The sequence below is a fragment of the Diplotaxodon limnothrissa genome, linkage group LG4, assembly GCF_057381915.1.
Source record: "Diplotaxodon limnothrissa isolate DT_005_m linkage group LG4, D_limnothrissa_male_GT1.1, whole genome shotgun sequence".
Lineage (NCBI taxonomy): Eukaryota > Metazoa > Chordata > Actinopteri > Cichliformes > Cichlidae > Diplotaxodon > Diplotaxodon limnothrissa.
The window spans coordinates 30707609-30728286 of record NC_140599.1 but is presented as its reverse complement, the minus strand read 5'-3'; the positions used below and the strand labels follow the sequence as shown (position 1 = coordinate 30728286).

Sequence of the window (20678 nt, the reverse complement as noted above, 5' to 3'; positions counted from 1 at the left end):
TAATTTGTTCCCATTTTTTCAGATCAACCACAAAAGATGCCAAAGATAACTGACAAGCACGAAATTGTAATTTTGCACCAACAAGGATTTCCCAGAGTTTTTAGCTGAAAACATGGTGTGCATGCAGTCTGTCCTTAAAATTACAAACTAAAAAAAGTGGAGGGGAAAAACAAAATAAATAAAAAAAACCCTGACAGCAGATGCCATGTTTTAAGGGAAAAAGACAATCCAGCAAAGACTTGGCAGAAGACCTGAGAGATCTGGACCTTCAGCTGGTCCATCTACTGCTCACTGAAGCCTCGACACAAACGTCTTGTAGATGAGCAGCTGTGAAGAGGCTATTCTTAAGGAAAGTGGGGGAAAAGTCAGAGATATTCCAAATTACACAAGAACTGGACTGAAAATCTGTGGCAAAAGATCTGATGGAGTGAAGAATCCAAATTTTAAATATTTGGTTTAATCTTTGTCAGTATTTACAGACGAGGCACAACAGACGTACGACAGGAAGCGTCTACAGCCATCTGTAAACACAATGGAGCCTCTGTCGTGGTTTCAGCCTGTGGTCTTGGAGATTTTGTCAAAATTGATGGAATTACAAACACAGAAAAGTACCACGTTTTGATCCATCTGGAAAGCATCAGGGTTTGACCTCCTCACAGTCTGGACGTATGAGATCATCTTGACAGGATGGAACAACTTGCAGAGGTCTGAATGTCCTTCCACAAGCCCGAAGAATTCATTCTGAAGACTACTTAAAGAAATCACAAGAAAGCGCACCTACGACAGTTCAGGATGTGTTGAGGAATAAAGGCGGTCACAGCAAACATTGACTTTCAAGCTTGTTAGAATTGGTTTTGCACAATAACATGAAAGACATTCACCAGCCACTTTATCAGGTGCACACATTCAACTGCTTGTTAAGACTGCTGATGCTGCTGTAAGTGTGAGGGATTGCATCTGTTTGATCGCCACAGCCTGAGTATTGCTGCTCACCGCATTGTACCCATCTTCTAATGGTTCCTTCAGTCACACCACAAAGCTTAAATCATAAATTCATCACCAAAACACTGATTAAATGATTATTATTAATATCATCTAGAAGAACTTTTAATCAAATGCTAAATTTAAATACAGATGATTTTTAAAAAAAACCCCAAAAACAAACAAAGGACCCACTGAACTCAACCTTGCTTTATTGTAAAAACAAAAACAGCCAAATAAAGCTAACAGCACATTTAAAAAACTAAACAGATATTGCTTTACATATCCAGCTACATCCCCTAAAGACAAAATCAGCAGCTTTAAATGGACAGATGAAGAAGAAGCTGACAGACAGATCAGGCACTTGGACAGAGGAGACTTACAGCGTGTACAAATATAGCAGAGAAAGTCACAGCTAAACACATGGTGACACAGTCAAGTACTCTGGAAGACAGTCGGCTGAATTTCACATCACAACGAGGAGGAAAAATTATAATTTAAAACTCTCTAAAATAACAGGTCTATTTGCTACCGTACAGTATTTTTCAGGAGTGCAGCATCTAACAGTCTCTCTCGTCTGCAGCGTGTCGGCGTTCAGCAGTCCTTCTGTTTGTGCGTGCTGCTGCTTGCTCAAATCTTTTTTTGTGCTGTCAAAGTCTTTACAAATAAAACCAACAAACATTAAAACCCACTCATGATTATTTTCTAAAAAGCCGAGTCACACACAGATGTTACAACTAAGCTTAGTGCAAACTCTGGTGTCCAAGCGACGTGGCCCCATGAAAAATTACAGATCAGTTCGCCAAGTACACGACAATAAGAAATAACACATCCTTACAAGGTTGGCTATTCCAGTTTTGGCTACTCACATGTAACAGTTAAAGGTTTTAGGTTAAATACCACGAGCTAATATCAACTGCTGTTGTGACATTCACCTTAATTCATTTGTTGATGAGTAACAGCAACTACCAAAGTCTTAAACACCAAATACAAACCTGTAGCTTGTGACTACGACACCTGAAACATGTCAAATTATGTGCCTGTTTGTTAATGCTGGGCTGATTAAAATGAAAGTACGAGCATCTGAGTGAAGTTTAGTCTGTATTAATGCTGTGAATCATGTTAATATTTAAAATCTCTTTTTTCCCCTCCAACAATTAAAATTTTCTTCGGACTTGATATCGGCAAACGTCGCCGTTAGTATTGCTGCATTCAAACCACCAACTGGTTTTCTGAGACAGTAACATCCGTGAAAGGCGTCCAAAAAGACAGGAAGAGAGAGGCGTCTGTGTCCCCGAGTGACAAAGCAGGAGTGCATTCATTGGATGAAAGGAGTGCGGTGGGTGCGGGGGGAGGGGATGGGTCGCTGTTGGTTGTCCCAAACTGAAATCAGCGGATTAAATGTTGATACAACCGGCATGTGCAAAGTAGCTGTTTAAACAACCAGTGGAGCCCATTCACTTGGTGTGCGTCCGTACTGCAGGAAACACAAGGAAGCAAAAGAGGAGAGGGAAACAAATAAATACAGAGGAAGGAAATGTGGGCGTGAAATAAAAAATAAATTCACATATAGAAAGTCACAGGATAAGCTAGGCCTGCAACAAGTGCTGTTATTCCAATAGCAGACTGTCATAAAACAAGTCATAAATAAATACTCTTTCAATATCATGTTTTACTGATTATTGATCTGAGAAAGAAGAATATCTGTCGGACTGATCGGCATCAAGGTCGGATGTGTTAAAGAAAAACAAAACATGCATGGGTGTGTTTTGCGTCTTTTCCCTCACATAAACTAAACGGGCACAGCTCTGAGGCCTAAAGAGTGTAGCCAGTGCAGAAGAGCTTTAAGCCAGAGTTCTTTTTAATGGCCAGCAGGGGGCGACTTCTCTGGCTGCAAAGAGTTGATGTTTATGGGAATTTGATCGTCCTTGCTCAGTGATCTCAGTGACTTCATAGGCTCGGGTTCTAGTTAAATATTTAATAGAACCTGAAATCTTTCGTAAACATTGATCCTTCTACAACTAAAAGGAGAGTTATCTATAATATGCTCACATGCCACAGTGGCTACGTCCATCTTCTATTCTGTGGGTGAGAGAGTATGCATAGACAATAGCTTCTTGTGACTCAGCATGCACACGTTTGGAGTTTTGGTTCTGTTTACATACACTAAATTTAATCTGAAGCCTAATAATTCTGCACATCTGTGCGCATGCCTTGCTGAAAGAGAACAGTGTGCAGAAGAGGTCTAATGAAAATACTACACATTTCTGCCTATGTGTGGATACACTTTAGGAATCTGGACCCTGTATTTTTCAGTTCCCTCTTGCTGCCACTTGGAAGCAGCAGCATTCAAGTTCCCTTGATCACTTTAAAGATGCTCCAAGTGCCTAATACTTAGATTTGGGATATAAATGTGGTGACGCTCTTACCTGAATATCAGTAAGCTCTTTGTAGAACCTTTTGGCCAGATCTGGACCGTTCTGCATGGTGGGGATCTGGTACATCTGAGAGAAAACAGAAGGAAATATTGACGTTATTGGTGATTTCCATGGATTCCTCACACCGTCAAACATGAATATTTAAAAACGAACACTTTCCACATAATTATTTGTCCACAAATGTTGCCTGATACTCAGCAAAGCAGAAAAATTAAATATTCATGTTTGATAATGGGCCACAGGAAACCCCGCAACGTCACTATTACTCATGAAAAATAAGCAGCATCAGAACCAGGAGATGAACTCCCACCTTTCCTTTGTAGAGGAGGCTGCCGACGGGGCAGACGACGCAGGCCGTCCCTGCACCAAACACCTCCAGGACTCGCCCGGCATCCAGAGCTCCAAGCAGCTCCTTCATGCCCATAGTCCGCTCCGTGACTTTAAACTCTCCCTGACAGAAACACACAAAGAAAGAATTTTTTTTATTTTATTTTTTTTATTGCTGCACTACATTCAAATGTAGAAGTTGGAAATCCCAATCGTAATCTTTCAGCTGGAATGCCTCATTAAATTCCCACCTGGCAACCCGGAGAAGCCCGACCAACCAAAATAATTTGTTCAAGACAATTTCTGAAACTAGGAAACGCTCGTCTGCAAAAAATGACACTACTGAACATCATGCTGGGAAATGCTAACAAGCACTGGGATGCTACAAACTAACTAAGACTCAGACTAAAAATGAGACTCCTTTTGTTCTATTTCTGCTTATCCTGCATCTGTGCTGGACTTTCAGTGTGGGCGGGGCTCCGGCAGCTGTCTTGTTGACCTAACAGCGGTCTCTTACCCAGGATCTTCCCAGGTCCAGCAGCGACTGTCTGGTCACTCCTGGGAGAATAATGCCATCCAGCGGCGGGGTCACCAGCTCTTTCTCTGCATCCACAGAGGAAAAATTCACAAGAGCAGGTTTAAACTGTGTGAACAATAAAAAGATGACTGGGTGAAAAAACAACCAAATATGAACAAAAAGAATCTGACCTCCTTTCTCATTGGTCCAGTAGATAAAGAGGTTCATGGTGCCGACCTCGGTGATCTCCTCATCTTGTCCATACAGCCAGAGGACCTGCTGACAGCCTCGCTTCACTGCCTCGTTCTGCACCGCTATTGTGGGGCTGTAGTTACTGGAAAGAAGTTAAATAAGACAGACAGCCTGATTTATTACATATGAACAGAGCGGCTTGGACTGAAAAACATAATATAAAGACATTGGTGTAATGCATGTTTTGCACACCAGGTGGCAGTCAGTGGTAGTGGGGCCATACATCTATGAATGGGGCTATTCTGAGGGTGACTCGTGCAGGTGTGTTGCATGGCAGGAGGCACGCAGGTAAGAAGCAAGATACAACATGCAAATAATAAATGAAAACTGCTGATGTCGACAAGACGGGTCAGACATCAGTGCCAACATGCAGCACCGGTGATTTACAAATAAAACTCTACAACATCCTCCACAGAGACTGAAATGAACACAAGAGTATTAGCACATTTTCTCTCCTTGTTTTTCATTTAAATAACATATTTAGTCATCAATTACAAGCCTTACACCGCCAAGATCACAACCTGTAACCAAAGTAAAGTCACACAATCCAACAATAATTAATTTCAAGAAGTGAGGAAGACACGGTGACATGTCAGGTTTTCAGTCCAAAGAATGATGACAGAGCAACCGTTGTTGTGCACAGGCACCAGCACCCAAAGAAAAGGTGTTTGTGCTGACGAGGAAGCATCCTGTTAATGTCACGACTGTTAGAAGGAACATTGTGAGAACCACAGAACCGCAATCATTTCTGGATTGACAACAATAAACAATGAACAATGGTGTTAAGAACCCAGCCTTGAGTTGTGCTCGGCTGCCAGCTCTTTCTGAGCGTCACTAAGTTCAAGCTGCGTTAGCTTCGAGTGAAGGATACAGACACCCTGACGTACAGCCCTCTGTGATATTCTGCTTTAATGTCAGGAATGCAGACCGGCTCGACTGACGTAGCAGAGCTGTAGCTCTGTGCTTTGAAATATGTCTCCATGAGTTCAACACAGTGTATGGTGTGCAGTGCAGCGAGGAGTCCCTCAGACATCTACACTGGAGAAACTAAACAGCCACTCCATGAACGCATGGCACAACATAGAAGAGCCACCTCGATGGGACAAGACTAAGATGTACATATGCATCTAAAGGTCAAAGGTCACTCTTTCGAGGATGCAAACGTTCACATTTTGGACCAAGAACACAGATGGTTTGAAAGAAGAGTGAAAGAAGCCATCTATGCCCACTGCGAACGACCTTCTTCGAACACACATGATAAGGTGAGGCAAGGTCTCACAACGGTTTCACCTGTGACCTCAGCTGATAATGACCCACAGCTTTTTTCACACCTCATGTGGTGATGCAAACAATCAATAGTGGGTCAACAACCCTTTTAAGTGAAAACTCCCTCAAGGGCTTAAATACCTGAATTCTTCACCTTTCGTCTTAGAACTGAGGAAACGTCTCGAACGAGAGGTGAAACGCCTTCAAGCAGCAGTGCAGACACGTTGTGATGAAAGCACGAATGAGACATTCACAAATCTTCAAAGATAAAATGGATTTGATTCTGGATAAAAGCCTCAAATGATAAAAACAAATAGCTTTAATAAAGGATTTTATCTGCTTGTCTAGTATAAAAATCACAGTCCAGTTCCAACTACACTGCTCGACTGATGTGCTCTGGCTTTAGTGATCATATCTAAAACGTCAGCATCAATCAGGCTCTACTTTCTGTACCAGTAAATGCACAATAACATTTAAACAATTAGCTAAACAAGACTGCAAAGCTCTTAATCTACACAGACTAGAAACCTCCAGCTAGGCTGAAAATTCCCTTCAGACCATGCATGAAGTGAGTCCTGGGATCTAAAAGGAAACCTGGATCTGGATTAGTTTTTGATATTTTCTTCAGAGCACTGAGATGAAATTTCACAGTGTTTCTTATTTCAGTTTGATATGAATATGTGAAGATATAAGTTAAATTTTGCCATATCTTGTACTAAAAAGTAACCAATAAAATAAACTCCTTAGCAGAGGTAACAAACAACGTAAGCCCACCGAATTACTCTCAGCTCCACTGGAGTCATGTGACTACTGCTGCTAAATCAGGCCCGACAGCTGAAGTGTTTACTCCACTTTGATGGAGGAGAGCAGATTTGTTGGCTTAGCGAATCGAGTGGGTGTTCAGCGGTGTTACGTAATCACGCCGGAGCCGAGCAGGTGCTGATGTAGGACAGCAGAGTCATGTGGAAGCAGGGCCGTGATTACAGGCTGCATGGAATCAGGGGAGATTATAGGAACGCCGATTTGTCTCCTCAGTCTCGTGATTATTTTTGACCTAACTGCAGATGTTTTCAAAAGCACAGGTGATGGTCCAGACCATTAATGTTCCAGCTGAAGCCATTGTACGGTTAATGCTGAATATTTTAAGGCTGATTTTAATGCAAATACACCACCTAAAATATCACACAAGCTCTTTCCTTTTTGACACTCAGGCCGGCTTTCTCATCTCCACCAGGAAAGTGAATAATCTGCACAGCTGGGCTCCATCCAGATCCACTGCTGAATGAAAACACAGCTGTGGTGTGGAGCACTGCAGAAAGTCCACCTGAACATTACAGAGCCGTGAAGCTGGTAAACTGCCTCAGATTTTTTAAAATACTTTTTAAAAATGTATTTTATACTGTTTTTTTTATACTTCTTTCTGCTTGTTTGGGTTCCATATCGTCAGTAAATTAGTTTCAACTTTGTTTACCGGTTTCTCTCAGAAGTCCTTCAAACTCAATTGTGTTGAATTGTTCTTTTTATGCACAAAATCGACTCATAACCACAGCAAGACAGACACCAAATGCACACTTAAGGGTAAAAACTTACCCTCCCATCTTGTAGGCCCCAACACCTCCTTTCCAAGCTCTCACAAATGCAGGGTCTGCCAGCAGGGACACTGGGTTGAAGGACCCCGTTGAAAAGTACGGCCCGACTGGGCCGATGATGACGAAGATCATAGCTTTTCCTGGACGAGACACGCCAAGAGACGGCTGGATGTGAGGTAAGAAAAGACAAGAGGAGACTGTTAATGAGGAGAAGGACATTTCAAGCACATCCTGGCTGACGTGGAACCTGCACAGGCCTTTTAGTGAAACTAAAGCTCACCTCGGTTCCAATGTAAGTGGGTCTGATATAGAGGCTGGCATCCTGGGAGTAGGGGACCCACTCCTGGTCGATCTCCACCAGCTTCTTGATGCACTCCAGCAGTTCTCCTTTATCAAACAGCTGCACAAGGAAAAGACATTCAACAGTAAGCTTTCACCATTAATCTGGCTAATATAATATCATCCAAATGACTCTGGCTGTGGTGGAGAGGAGGTTGCTTACAAACTCTTATCCGTCTACTCCCGCGCTCTCTGCACTACTTACTTTCTCCGGCAGACGGTTTCATCTTGGCAGCCACGAGGACAGATACTAATCGCTGTCATTACCTCACGCCCTCACTTTATAAGCCATCTTATCTGTATAGTAGAGAATTACCTGTTCTCTCATATCATCATTCAGTGTATTTTCACCCTGCACTCTATCACACTGAGCTTCTTTAATGCTGACATTTGCTGGTGCTGGAATGACCAAATTTAAATGTAGATTAGATTAAATGTAATGATCCTTTATTATTTATCCTTTATGTAGTCAACATTTTACAAAGCATGTGACTGCATTTTATTTAGATTTTTATTTACTGAGAGTCTTTCTTCTTTTTGCAAATTTTCTTATATTTTATTGCTGTATTCTACTTTATTATAAGCTGTACTTAATTTTTTGGCTGCAGTAACACAAGAATATCCTATCTTTGGAGAAATATACATGAGGTAAAATCTTTTCAACACAAAAACACAAAAATTAAACAAGTGTCACAAATTAACATTATAATTCTCTCGGTTAATTTATTCATGACGTGTCAGTGATGGATTCTAGAGGGCATAAACATAAAGCATAAATAGGAAAACAGCTGAGCCCACATGTTCAGTATCTACGATCCTCCCTGTTTGTCTTTACTTCTAACAGCAGCCAGGCTCTCCATTGGAGGCAGAACAGAAAGACAAACAGAAGTCTTGTTCTCCAGAAGGCTATGTCTAGCGTGACATAGGGCTGGGCGATATGGCCTAAAATTCATATCGTGATATAATTTGAAGCATGTGCGGTAACGATATATATCGCGATATATTCTTTTCTTCTGTATAACATATTTCCCACACTATAAGGCACACTTAAAATCCTTTAATTTTCTCAAAAATTGAGAGTGTGCCTTATGTATGAATTCTGGTTGTGCTTACTGACCTCGAACCGATTTTGGCGTGCAGAAATCTGTTAAAAAATGTTTTGATGGATTGTCAGAGCATTACGGCTGCGTAGTGGGGAGCTTCGCGGAGTAATCTGGGTCCAAAACTCCGTCCACTTCAGGTCCCAAACGAACACTAAGAGTTAAAAACGGTCTAAATTCTTTCATCTTTAATTAAATCATCAGCGTTGCTGCTTTATCGGGTGTAACGATTAAGTTTTACATCCATGCATCCATGAAAACAGAATTTATTAAATTTAACGGAGTTAGAAGTTAACAGGAAGTTAGCTCGCTAGTTTACACCTAAACATTTCATACTATGTTCTGACTGAGAGATTTTTGAAACCAATTCAAACGTACAGCTCTGTTATCACTTCCAACATAAATGAAGACAGAAAACTAAACAGCAGTGGCGTTTGCAGGGTTACTGAAGTTGGACTACCTGGTATATAATGTTGTGTTACGTGATTGCTAGCGACACAGTTATGTTAGCATAACATTAGCACAGTGAAGCTGGACGATGAACGCCAACGTTTTTCCACTCGATAAAAGTTAAGGTGAGGGATTCTGGTGGTCAGGGACAAATGTAATCGTATCGGAGGATGCTATACACGGGCCAAACTTCGTCAGGAGAACAACTAAGATTATTCATCCACAATACGAGGTTAGTTATTAATATACTGCAACAACATGGGAATAGAGCAGCTGCGAGAGAATTCAACATTAATGAATCAATGTTACGGAAGTGGAAGAAGCGCAGTTTTTGGCTTTCCCCATATTTCAAAAGTGCTTCATCTCTTTGCAGCCGCTGCGACGCTTTCGACCAAAACAGGCGCAGCTTGATGACATCATCAGCATGCACTATCGCGATAGAGCGATATAGTCAAACTCTCTATCGTTGGCCAAATTTATATAGTTTCTATCGTATATCGTTTATATCGCCCACCTCTAGTGTGACACTTTCAAGACTCTTCCAAATACATATATATTGCATACTCACAGTATCTTAGTTATACTCAAAGTTTGTTTCCCTGTGAAACAGTTTCACAATAATGAAGTGTGAACTCTGGTACCAGGACATCAGGAGGGTGTGTAAAAAACTCGTTTGTGAAACTGTAAAGATAACCTATTCCTGTGTGGTGGTGGAAAGCTTTAGTTCGTTTCCAGCATAGACGCAAATCCCCTTTGGCGTTGCGTCAGGCGGGTTAAAACCCTGCCAAATCAAACATGCACATCTCCCGAGTGTAGTGAGTCTAAGGCAAGGGAGCAGCCAAATGTAGTTTTCTCTACCAAGTATACTCAAGTTTGAGCTTTTTAGATCCTTGCTAAAGAATTAGCATCGACAGCACATTTAGACCAACAGCAGCACTGAGATAAAGCAACACAGGGTGAGGTTAAAGCTCATAAAAGGCGATGAGACCCAAGTTTGAGACACAGTTTGAATCATGGAGTTTTTCCACTCCAAAGAATGAATGACCAGCATTCTTCCTGCAAGAGGAATTTTTGGCACCTCCCTAATGAGGTTTAATCCAACCCCTCCCACAAATCTGGTTGCAGTGTTGTAATATGTATTTTACCTGTTTCACTTCCTCAAGTGTAACTGACATTTTGGGAATGAAGAGAAAATGCTCATCAACCTGATCTTTTATCTCCTATCTATTTTATCTTTTATCTTGGGAAGAAATGTGGCTTTGCTTTGAGAAAACATGACACTTGACTTGCTGCCAGATGAAGGATTAAAAAAGCCTGGATCAACTTTTCTACCAGACCACGCTGTGTTTTTTTGCCAGAGCCGTCCGTGTGCTCAGCAGCCTCACTGCGCTGACTGGCTTCAAAGAATGAGCAGCGCTTTGTCATGCTGTGCCACAGTCTCTCTGAATAAGGCCTCAGTGTCTCACGATGGTCTAAAATCGCTTTTCTGAGGCGTTTCCACTCTGATTAAAATGATATACTGTGTGAAGGACAAACAAAATACTGATATCAATATATATTGCAAAGAGCAGCCTCCAGGGATAAAAAAATAGAACCACCAAGAAAACAACCAGACACCTTAAATACCCACATTTACAGCAAAGGTTAGCATGTTCATAACCTATTGATCTGGAAAGAGTATCCTGAAAATCAATGGATGGTATCCATCTTTTATATACAGTCTATGATATATTAGGGTCAAGGTTTCTGATGGTGTGCAAACTCACAGGAAGGCTGCTCCTGTCTGCACTGCGATGCATCCTCTCCATGTTCAGCATGGGTCTGAACAGGCGGATGTGGTTGTCGACGCCACGGTACGCCTTCATGCCTTCAAACAGCTGGAGAAGGTAGAAACAAATAACTTTTGTTAGTTACTATGTAGGTATAGATGAATGTGGCAGTGTTTCCCTTTTACTGAATGGTTATGGCGACTTTAAGCCCATTCTGGCACTGATATTCATCAAATTATCAGGTGAGAAGACAATACCTATCCATTTCATTGGCCAATATGTGTCAGCCATTGGCTGTTATTACAAGTTCCTGGTCTACAGGCTCACTTATATGTTACACTACAGCAGAGGGTGCTGCACCCAGTGAAAATATCATACATGTTTATGTACTGCACGTTGGCAGAGTGCTCTTTACCTCTATGGAGTAGTGCAGGGCAGAGCTAGCTGGATGCAGCGACAGATTCTGGAAAGGTTTGATCTGAGGAGATTCCCAGCCGCCCTTCTCCGACCAGTTGATAGTCAACATGTGGTCAGAGAATTGTTTGCCGAAGAGCAGCGTGGAGGGCTCGGGCTTCGGCTTGCATTCTGTGTTGCGTTCAATGGTGAGACTTGCTGCCTGAGATGGAGACGGAAAGGCGAGCCGGACACGGGTGGAGAAAAAAAAGAAGGAAGGAGACGGACAAGAGCAGAGCAAGCGACGAAAACAGTGATTGTTTTTTTGAAATTGCTGTTATTGACACAGCATGCGCAAAAGGACAATTGGTGGTGGTTAAACATAGTCAGGTAAGGGTTAACAGATCACTTGGACACAATTAAACAGTTTAAATTAAACTGAATTAAATAATTACAACAGGCACAGAGTGAGGGGGACACAGAAATGGAAAGAAACTGTAAATAAAAAGCAACTCGACCAAGCTAAAGAGACAAATCCCTCTAATGAACGTTACTTTCTTCTTTCTGTTACCATCATGTTCTCCATACCAAACCAGCCATTCACAGGCTCGCCAGACTGTAATTCAAGGTCTCACCTGGTGAAAAAAGAAAATGTTAACGTTTTCCTCATTACCTTAAAGGAGCTGGCGAACCGCAGCGAGCCGAAGGAAAAGGGGAAAGTCTGAAGTCGTCGTCCATGGAGTGCCTGCAAGGAATGCATGATGAAACTCTTTGCGAGATGATGTGGCAGCTTTCTTTAAATACCCATCAAAAAGTTTCAAAATGTTAACAGATAACAGTTTAAGCTCTGATTTCCAGGTGACAATCATTGATCCACGTTTGGGAACACACAGGAAGACTATGTGCAATATTGTTTTTTTTTTTCTGAGGGGTGTATGTGTGTGACTCAGCACCAATCATATTGTCTGCACATTCCAGAAGGAGACAGTCGTAAGAGCTGTAAACAGAATCAGATCACATGTGCAGGGTGCTCTCTGCAGAATGATATTATGTGGGCAACAAAGGGCTTCACAATAAGAAGAAAGCAACAGCCAACCATAAAAGCTTATTTCATAAAAACATATCATTAGTTTAGGTACATAAATTATCAGTGCCACTCCTTAACTGGCTTTGTAGATCTTGGCATTCATACTTGGAGTTCAGGCAAGGTAACATGAGAAATCTAAAGGTAATTCAGCCCTGGGGTAAGACAGGATGGGATATTATACTTTTACTTATTTAACCCGTATTAAGATCAACTGTCCTGGCAGTTTAATACTTATGGAAGCAATCTTCTAATTAATCTCGAAATTTCACATTTTAGTTTACCTTTCTTAATATGGTGCTGGGTTTCCCATATTTTAACTGATTTTAATTTTGCCAACTGAACAGCACGGAGTCTTTCATATATAGTCATCACACAAATGCCCCTCTGTGGTATGAAGCAGCAATTTGGAGCCCTGAGTAATTGAACCACTGGGAGCACATCTACAGCTTCCATAGACTAAATGGAAATAATTAGCCTGACAAGTTCAGGGAAGAAAGAAAACAGAAATTACAATTTGACTGCTAAATCATGACTAGGAAAAAGTTGACCAGTTAGTAAATGATTGCGTTTAAAGTTAACAAGTGTGTTGAAATAAATGATTAAATATCAGTTAAATATTGGGTAAATAATTAATATACACAACTAGATTCTTTCTAACAATAAAAACAATGTTAAACAGTAGAAACATTTGGAAAAATAGTTAAATATTTAAAAAAGCAGAATGGATACAGGGCTAAAACATCCAGGTTGTGCTTCTAAATGGTTTTAACTTTACCAAACTAATAAGTACTGGGCTGTTAATTGTATGCATACAATTGAAACAACATTTAAAGAAGTTTAAAATCTAATTCCAATATTTGGTAGATGACAGCTGGCATTGATAAAGGGCCACAGGGCAGCTCACTTGACAGGCCAGTTCTGGCATGTTTGAAGGTCAAAGAGCTAAACCACTGACATTACAGACAGACAATATAATTATCACCTCGTGTCCATAATTTCTGCACAATGGAGCTTAGGGAAGCATTTTGGCGTAAAGGTGATGCAAGATTTTGTCTTTATTGCACAATGAGAGCTTAGCTATATTTTTTCCCCGAGTTGATTTTTGCCACACACAAACCTGATGAATGAAATATATCCCTATTTCCCAAAGCAACATTTAGTTTCTTGCATTCAATTGTGGCATTTAATACAGCAGGAAAGTAACTTATTCTATTCATTCTACATGTAAAACACAAGAGTAATAACGTGGTAGCAATGTACACAGACACTTTGCATTTTCTGTAAATGTGCATCAACTAAAAGCCCTTTAATATTTAAGTCGACGCACAAGACAGACTGACCAAAAACAAGACGTCACGCATGAAAACCTCAAAGTTCCTAAGCAGAAACAAATGATCCCAAAAAACATAAAATGTTTTCGTCTCTAAGTGAGCCGAATTTGTTAACCGCCTTTAAGGTTAACAATTGCATCTTCTTAGTGTTTTTGGAGTGTTTTTATTTTGACCATAAGCAGAAGACATAAAATCTCCACATTTCTGCATTAAGTTTGGTCTTTTCCATGCTGTACAATTTTGCCACGCTCCGCGCTCGCGCCGAATTCTCCAGTAGCAGTGGGCCAGGATGTTTTACTGGCCTCTTATCTTCTTTAATGATTACCGGCCACCTTACCGCCCATTCAGGTTAATCATTTACCCACAACATCACAGCAACCTGGTAATAAACAGCACACAGACACTCAATCGACTCACCGTCCGGAGGGCTGCCATCTCCGCTACGCCAGTGATGATAAACAACTTTGTTAGTCCGTGTGGAAACAAACGCTCCAAGTCAGCTTGCGTTCCGCTTTGAAATACGAGACCTTCTTGCTCTCCCTGAACCCAGAAGCGTCAGGATACGAGCAGCGTGTGCAGACTTTGAAATATTCAGGATCTTCTATTCAACTTTTCTACCAGTTTAATAATTCAGAAAGAATTACACGTCTCAGAATAACGACACAACGATGTTAGTGTATTAAAAAAAAACCAAATCAATGTAATAATTAGCTCTGCAGTTGTAGTGACCGGTTTTATTGGCCAGCAGTCTCATTCAGGAAGTCCTTGGAAGCATGAGGGAAGAGAAAAAAAACAAAAAAAACAAACAAACCTCTGATTGGGGTAGGCGAAAGCAGGTTATTATAGGCAGAGAGGCTAGTGCTGATTGGCTAATCATAGGGGAGTGGTTCAGGTCCAGTTTCAAGGTTAGGATGCCAAAATTCTAAGCTTTAAATTTTCAACTTCAAGCACCAAACTACTTGAAATCAATTAATATAATTGCTTTCCTTATATCCAAAATTATTTAGTATTCATTTTAGTCATGTAACCAGCACATTTGCACATATCTCCACCACAAGGACACTCAGGATTGTTAGGACTGGATCTGACTCTTGAAGCCGTAGTTCAGTTCAGCTCCTCCACTGAGCAGCAGGTCAATCCCAGTGCAGAAAGTGGCCTCGGCAGCGAGATATAAAGCAGCCAGTCCACACTCAGCCTCAGTCCCCATTCGACCCATGAGCTGTTGGAGAAGAAAGTGTGTCACTTCTCAGTCCTAGACTGCATATTTCTGGGTGCACTGGGTAAATTCCTTTTGTTTTTGTGCTTCTACAGGCCTGCAGCTGTTCCAACTGTTGCTTCCTAGCTCACAAGTATTTGCCAAGAAGGAGAAGCTTTTCAAAAAACTCCTGTACGACTTCCCATGCAACCCCCCCCCCCCCCCCCCCCCCCAAAAAAAACTGGAGATTTCATAATTTCAGCTTTCTCAACTCATGAACAGGGAAAACTACAAACCTCCTAATGCGACAGAGGCTTAACAGAGGGTCTCCTATCCTCCATTATTTAGATAACAGGCATAATAAAAGTGTGAAAATGACAGATCCTAATTTAACAAAACATGTAGACAACAACAACACTTAAAGAACTGAAACAAACTTGTCTTTCACTCTTTTTCTATAAATGCGAAACTAAAAGGAGGTGGCTGTCTAGTTACTCCTCTTGTATTGCGTCAGCTTCAAACAGGCTTTCTTGCCTGAATCAAAGGAAACCTCTAATGGAAAAAATGCAGCCTGTTACACAAACTCGTTCAGCTGCGATCCAAGACTGAAGGCGTCGATGCTGACTGCCTGACAGAGAGATTCCAGTGTGTGGCAGTTTAGTTTTGCTTTTTCCAGTATATCCAGTGTTCCTCTTATGGGCATGTCCAAACCATCTCAGCCTTGCCTCTCAGACTTTGACTTGTCCCTCTGATGTATTCATTTCTAATAATGTCCATCCTGGTAATTCCCGGTGAAAAATCTTAGCAACTTCCACTCTCTGTCCTGTTGCACTTTTGGCTTTCAAGCTCAATCTTTCTGCCTAGCGAACCGATAAAAGTTTCCTTCCTTAGTGTCCTGCCTCACATACAACTCACTAAAAGCCTTTTCCTCCTTTGCCACCTGTGTTTGCTGTACACCTAGCCTCCAAGTACTCCTATCAGCTGTCTGCATCTTCTTGACTATCCCGCTTTTTCCTTGCCAAACTCTTTGAACACTTTCCAATACTTTCTCATTCCTCTCCCAAGTGTCCTTGTTTTCATTCCCTCATCACTTCAGCTTTCCCCATCATCTGGTAACTCCTCCCTACCAGCCAGAGCTGTCGACATTCCTCTCTGAATTCTTTACATTTTTCCTTTTTCAACTTCCACCATTTGATCCTCGTCTCTATCTCATGCTGCCTAGCTACAATCTGCCATGACACCACCTTGCAGACTCTCATCTCTGTCAGACACTTGCTCTGAAAAATATCCGCCTTCCTTCTCTCCTTCATATCAGCTAGCTCCTCACATTAAGCCCCTATCTCTGACCTCCACACTCCTGCCTTTTCCTCGCTCACGCTGCCTCCTAACACACCTTCCTCCTCTCCTCTTCCATTGTTTTCAGGCAACAGTAGCACAGTTTCCACCAGCAGCCTGCTGACCAACAGCACCAGAGGCGTTCGCTGCCCTGATCCAATGTGGAGATTCTTTGTGATTTGATGATGGCACGGATCATTTTTATTACATTTTAATAACTTTTCATTAATGACTGCATAACTCAACTCTTCACTACTAACCAGCCCCCATAATCTGCACGGCTTCTGAACACCTTCCTGAACGTACCTGAGCATTTTCCCCCATTTTAATGGCGGCAGCTGCGTCTGGTGTCTGTGCTGCTAGTTGCTCCCACAGAGGTGTCATCACGTTACCCGGTGAAATGCTGCAACAAAAGCCAGACACTCCGATTAGAAAAAGAAAGGCATTATTAGATTAAAGGGAATGAAATACTTGTAGAATCTCTACAGTTTTTATATCACACCAGAATTCTTCTTTTTATTTATCAGAATCACATTTTTTATTTCACTGCGTAATTATAGTTGTTTGGTATCTTAGTCTTGTGGATTTATGAGAACAGAATGTGTAATTTTGAACTGTCTACTGTAGAAAAGCCCAAATAGTGAATCAGAGCTTATCAATGGCTACGAAATTAAGTTTTAAAAAAAAGGGAGGGGGGGGGGGGGGGGGGGCTGATATAAGAAAGTTGGGCTTTATGGTTTGTGGCAGTTATCACAGACAGCAGTGACTGAAGAGAAGTCCAAATAAGAAATACAGATTATGTTTTTCTGACTTCTGCTCCTATCAACCATCTCACAACCCCTCAGACTGATACTGGGACCATGTAAAGAGGCCAACCCTTAGCTTGGGTACCATTGGATGAGACTAGTTAACTCTATATAAAGCACACAAAGGTAACTGCATTTTAATATACTAGTCACAAGCTGTCCCCTGCGATTCATTAATAGCATAACACATTTTTATATCTTATCCTTGTGATTAAATTGAAATCCAATTAATTTAATCTGGAGATTGAAAATATATCTTCTCCCTAGAAACCTTTTTTTTGGGGGGGGGGTGATAATTTTTTGCAGATGCCAGTTTGCCTCACCAGTTGACTCTCACATTGTAGCGACTCTCATCCACTGCCATTGCCTTTGTCATGGAAACGATCGCCCCCTTGTGGAGAAAACATCACATTACAATGCTATTCTTTTGGGCAGAGGGCTGAAATTTAGGAAACGAGGAAAGAAGCTCACCTTTGTGGCAACATACGGTGCAGCATCTTTCTGACCAATAGTTCCCACAAGACTGGAAATATTGATGATGTTTCCTTGGCGCTCTCGTAGGTAAGGTAACACATACTGCAGAGAGAGAGAGACTTTCAGGTGGTGCAAAGATCCTCTATACATAATGTTTCAATTACTCCAAGAGCTCAAACAGAAATGAAAAGTGTGAAGGGTTTATGTGTTATTAGTTAGTCAGACTGGCTTTGGCTAAAATCAATCAGTCAATGCAAAAATCCTGGAAACTCAAAAGTGATATTACAGGTGGTCTGTAGACACAAGGAAAGGGTAGATTCCATGTTAGGGGTATTCTTGTGTACTTTTAAGACCACTGAAAACATTTTTTCCTATATTGTTTTCCCGCCTGTCGTTTTAAAATAAAGTTATTTTTTATTTATTTCATTCATCAGTGTTTAAATGTATCACTTTAATCCTTAAGGACTGTCTTTGTTACCACCGAAGACAGAAATTATTTGCACCCAAAGCTGTGAAAACGTACTTTAGACGCCAAAAAGTAGCTGACGAGGTTCAGATTCAACAAGTCTCTGAACTCCTCTGCTGTGGTGTCGTCAGTGGGTTTATGAGGAGGGTCTGAAGAGGAAGATTTCAAACACAAAAACAGACAGTAAGCAACACAGCCTTGTTGTCATGTCTCCTTGTTAGTAAAAAACAACAACACACACACAAAAGACTCACGCCAGCCTGCGTTGTTGACCAGGCAGTCGATGTGACCAAACTGCTCCACTGTGACTGCAATCAGCCTCTGCAGAGACAAGAGGAACCAACAAATGACAAATACACATCCGCAGTGAATGCGGGAGTCACTGAGTTCAGTGAGATCATCATGTGATCATGTGACTCTTTCCATTTCAGACCATACACCCACAAAGCTGCACTTCACCTTTATGTCTTCTTCCTTGGAGATGTCACTTTTGACAAACTTGCACGAGCCTGGTCCGGTCTTGTTAAGCTCCGCCTCTAAAGCTTCACCTGCTGCACCTACGAGACACGTCTGATCATGCCGCAAAACACTGCACCCCATTATTTTTCTTTTCATATATGCTGCCAAAAGTGAAATCGTGTAACTGTTTTACAAAGTAGCAGAATAAAAACAGCCTTACTAACTTTCTCTTCCACAAAACGCCACTTTGGCTCCGTTTTCCACTATAAAAGAACAACAAAAAAAGACGCAAAAATGTTCAGTGCGCCACTCCTCGCTGCATGCGCAAACTGCCAGCATAAATAAAGACATTTTCATACCAAACACTCTGACAATCCCTCTGCCAATCCCTTTGGATCCTCCTGTGACAACAGCCACTTTGTTGTAGTAGCGGAGGGACATTTTGTCTGCGGTTACGATGATAAATGTGACGCAAAGCGGCGCTGCTGTCAAACAGCGGACTAATAACGGTTACTTCTTACTTTGTCTGCTCGGAGTCATCACAGCAGGACTCCTCTGCCGCCAGCAGAAACGATCAGCCGCTGTCAGCATGTTTGTTTGTAAAGTTCAAAGTGCCACAAAATCATGCGGTTTGCTTTGCTGCGTTCAGGAGGACAGGGATAGTAGGAAATCTATACATTCACAAGAAAACTAGCTCTAGAGAGGGTTCTTGAACTTTTATAATAATTTCCTTTTTACTTCAACTGTGTCTGGACATCTGTACTTGGGTGCCACTAACTTAGCCGCCCTAAGCTGATGTCAGCTTCCTTAGAAACCATCAGTCTGGACATGATTACTTTCGTTCAGTGAAAGGAAGCTCTTCCTACTCCCCGTTATCAAGCACTTGCAGGAATGGGATCGTCTGATTCTTTGAGATCTCTCTCCAATACTGTAGTGTCTTTACCTAACAGTATAATGAACCTGCTTTCCACTAAACTTGCTGATGCTATTATTCTAACGGTTATAAAGCAGATCTCCCATCTTTATAACGTTTTGAATCATTGCAGGAAGCTGATTTACTCTGCAATGCTCAGATGCCATTAAATATCTCAATGCTGCTTCAACTTAAAGATCAAGGAGACCTGGCCTTTTGTTAAAAGTATTCCTTTTTGTATACTTAATATTAAACGTAATTATTTCATTTCTTCATTTTCACGCCTCACTGGTCAACGTATTCATGTGAAAGGGTGCTGGGTCGATTGGAGGTAAAAAAAAAAAAAAAAAAAAAAAATCAGAGACACTAAACCTTTGAAGTTGGCTCAGGAAGGGCATGTGACTTAAAACATGTGGATAAGGTAGAAGCTGAAATGAACTTTAATCTAATTTCCTCATTTTACATGGCAAAACATTTTGTGTTTAAAAAAAAAACCCATTCGGAAATCATTAAACTTCCTGATTTTTTCAGGGATTCTTCTTCTTCTTCTTCTTCTTATTATTATTATTATTAATAATAATAATAATAATAATAATAATAATAATAATAATAATAATTTTAAGGAAGAAAGTGCTTTAGTAACTTAAAATGAAGTGAGGCCATAAACTCATCAACTCACAAATTATTTTTAAATTGGGCTTCTTTCTGCAACCTGTGGCGTCAGCCCCCTGCTGGCCATTACAAAGAATACAGTTTAAGGCACACTGCTTCACATTTGCTTCACTTTTCAGACCTGGAAGCTACATCTATGTTTTTTTTATACAGAGCATAGCTTGCATGCTACCATACCACTCACTATGCCAGTAAAGGATTCAGCACATCTCACACAGTTTAATAAAGTGAGCCAAAAATACCAGGATCTCCAAGCGCCTTCAGCTGCAGCTTGCAGTAAACAAGCCAGCAGGTTTTCCCACACATTCAGACCTACAATCATCTACACCAGCTACTCAACTTCAAAGTATCAAAATTTGATTTGGAGATTTTTAATGCAAAGAGCAAACTTTACAAACCCTCTGTGAAAATAAACACTTAAAAGCTGTAAATTACTTGAAGTATTTGAAGGCAACAGTACATTTCAGAAAAGTCTTCCTGCACACAGACCCAGAGACTCGGAGATGTTTTGGTGTATAA

At 41.1% G+C, this 20678-nt stretch overlaps 2 protein-coding genes across 2 annotated transcripts; both read right to left on the bottom strand.

The window, feature by feature from the left end:
• Positions 1–1179: 1179 nt before the first annotated feature.
• Positions 1180–14312, bottom strand: bcat2 (branched chain amino-acid transaminase 2, mitochondrial). The gene is made up of 11 exons (XM_085351844.1): positions 14257–14312; positions 12095–12166; positions 11444–11644; positions 11026–11136; positions 7651–7770; positions 7372–7535; positions 4455–4597; positions 4264–4349; positions 3730–3870; positions 3411–3485; positions 1180–2458 (listed from the first exon to the last, which is right to left on the bottom strand). The coding sequence occupies exons 1-11, from the start codon at positions 14272–14274 to the stop codon at positions 2417–2419; spliced, it is 1173 nt and encodes a 390-aa protein (XP_085207970.1). The 5' UTR covers positions 14275–14312; the 3' UTR covers positions 1180–2416.
• hsd17b14 (hydroxysteroid (17-beta) dehydrogenase 14) lies at positions 12190–19158 on the bottom strand. The gene is made up of 9 exons (XM_085351846.1): positions 18934–19158; positions 18799–18837; positions 18575–18672; positions 18370–18436; positions 18173–18264; positions 17647–17751; positions 17499–17566; positions 16676–16772; positions 12190–15058 (listed from the first exon to the last, which is right to left on the bottom strand). The coding sequence occupies exons 1-9, from the start codon at positions 19013–19015 to the stop codon at positions 14912–14914; spliced, it is 795 nt and encodes a 264-aa protein (XP_085207972.1). The 5' UTR covers positions 19016–19158; the 3' UTR covers positions 12190–14911.
• Between the last annotated feature and the right edge of the window lie 1520 nt (positions 19159–20678).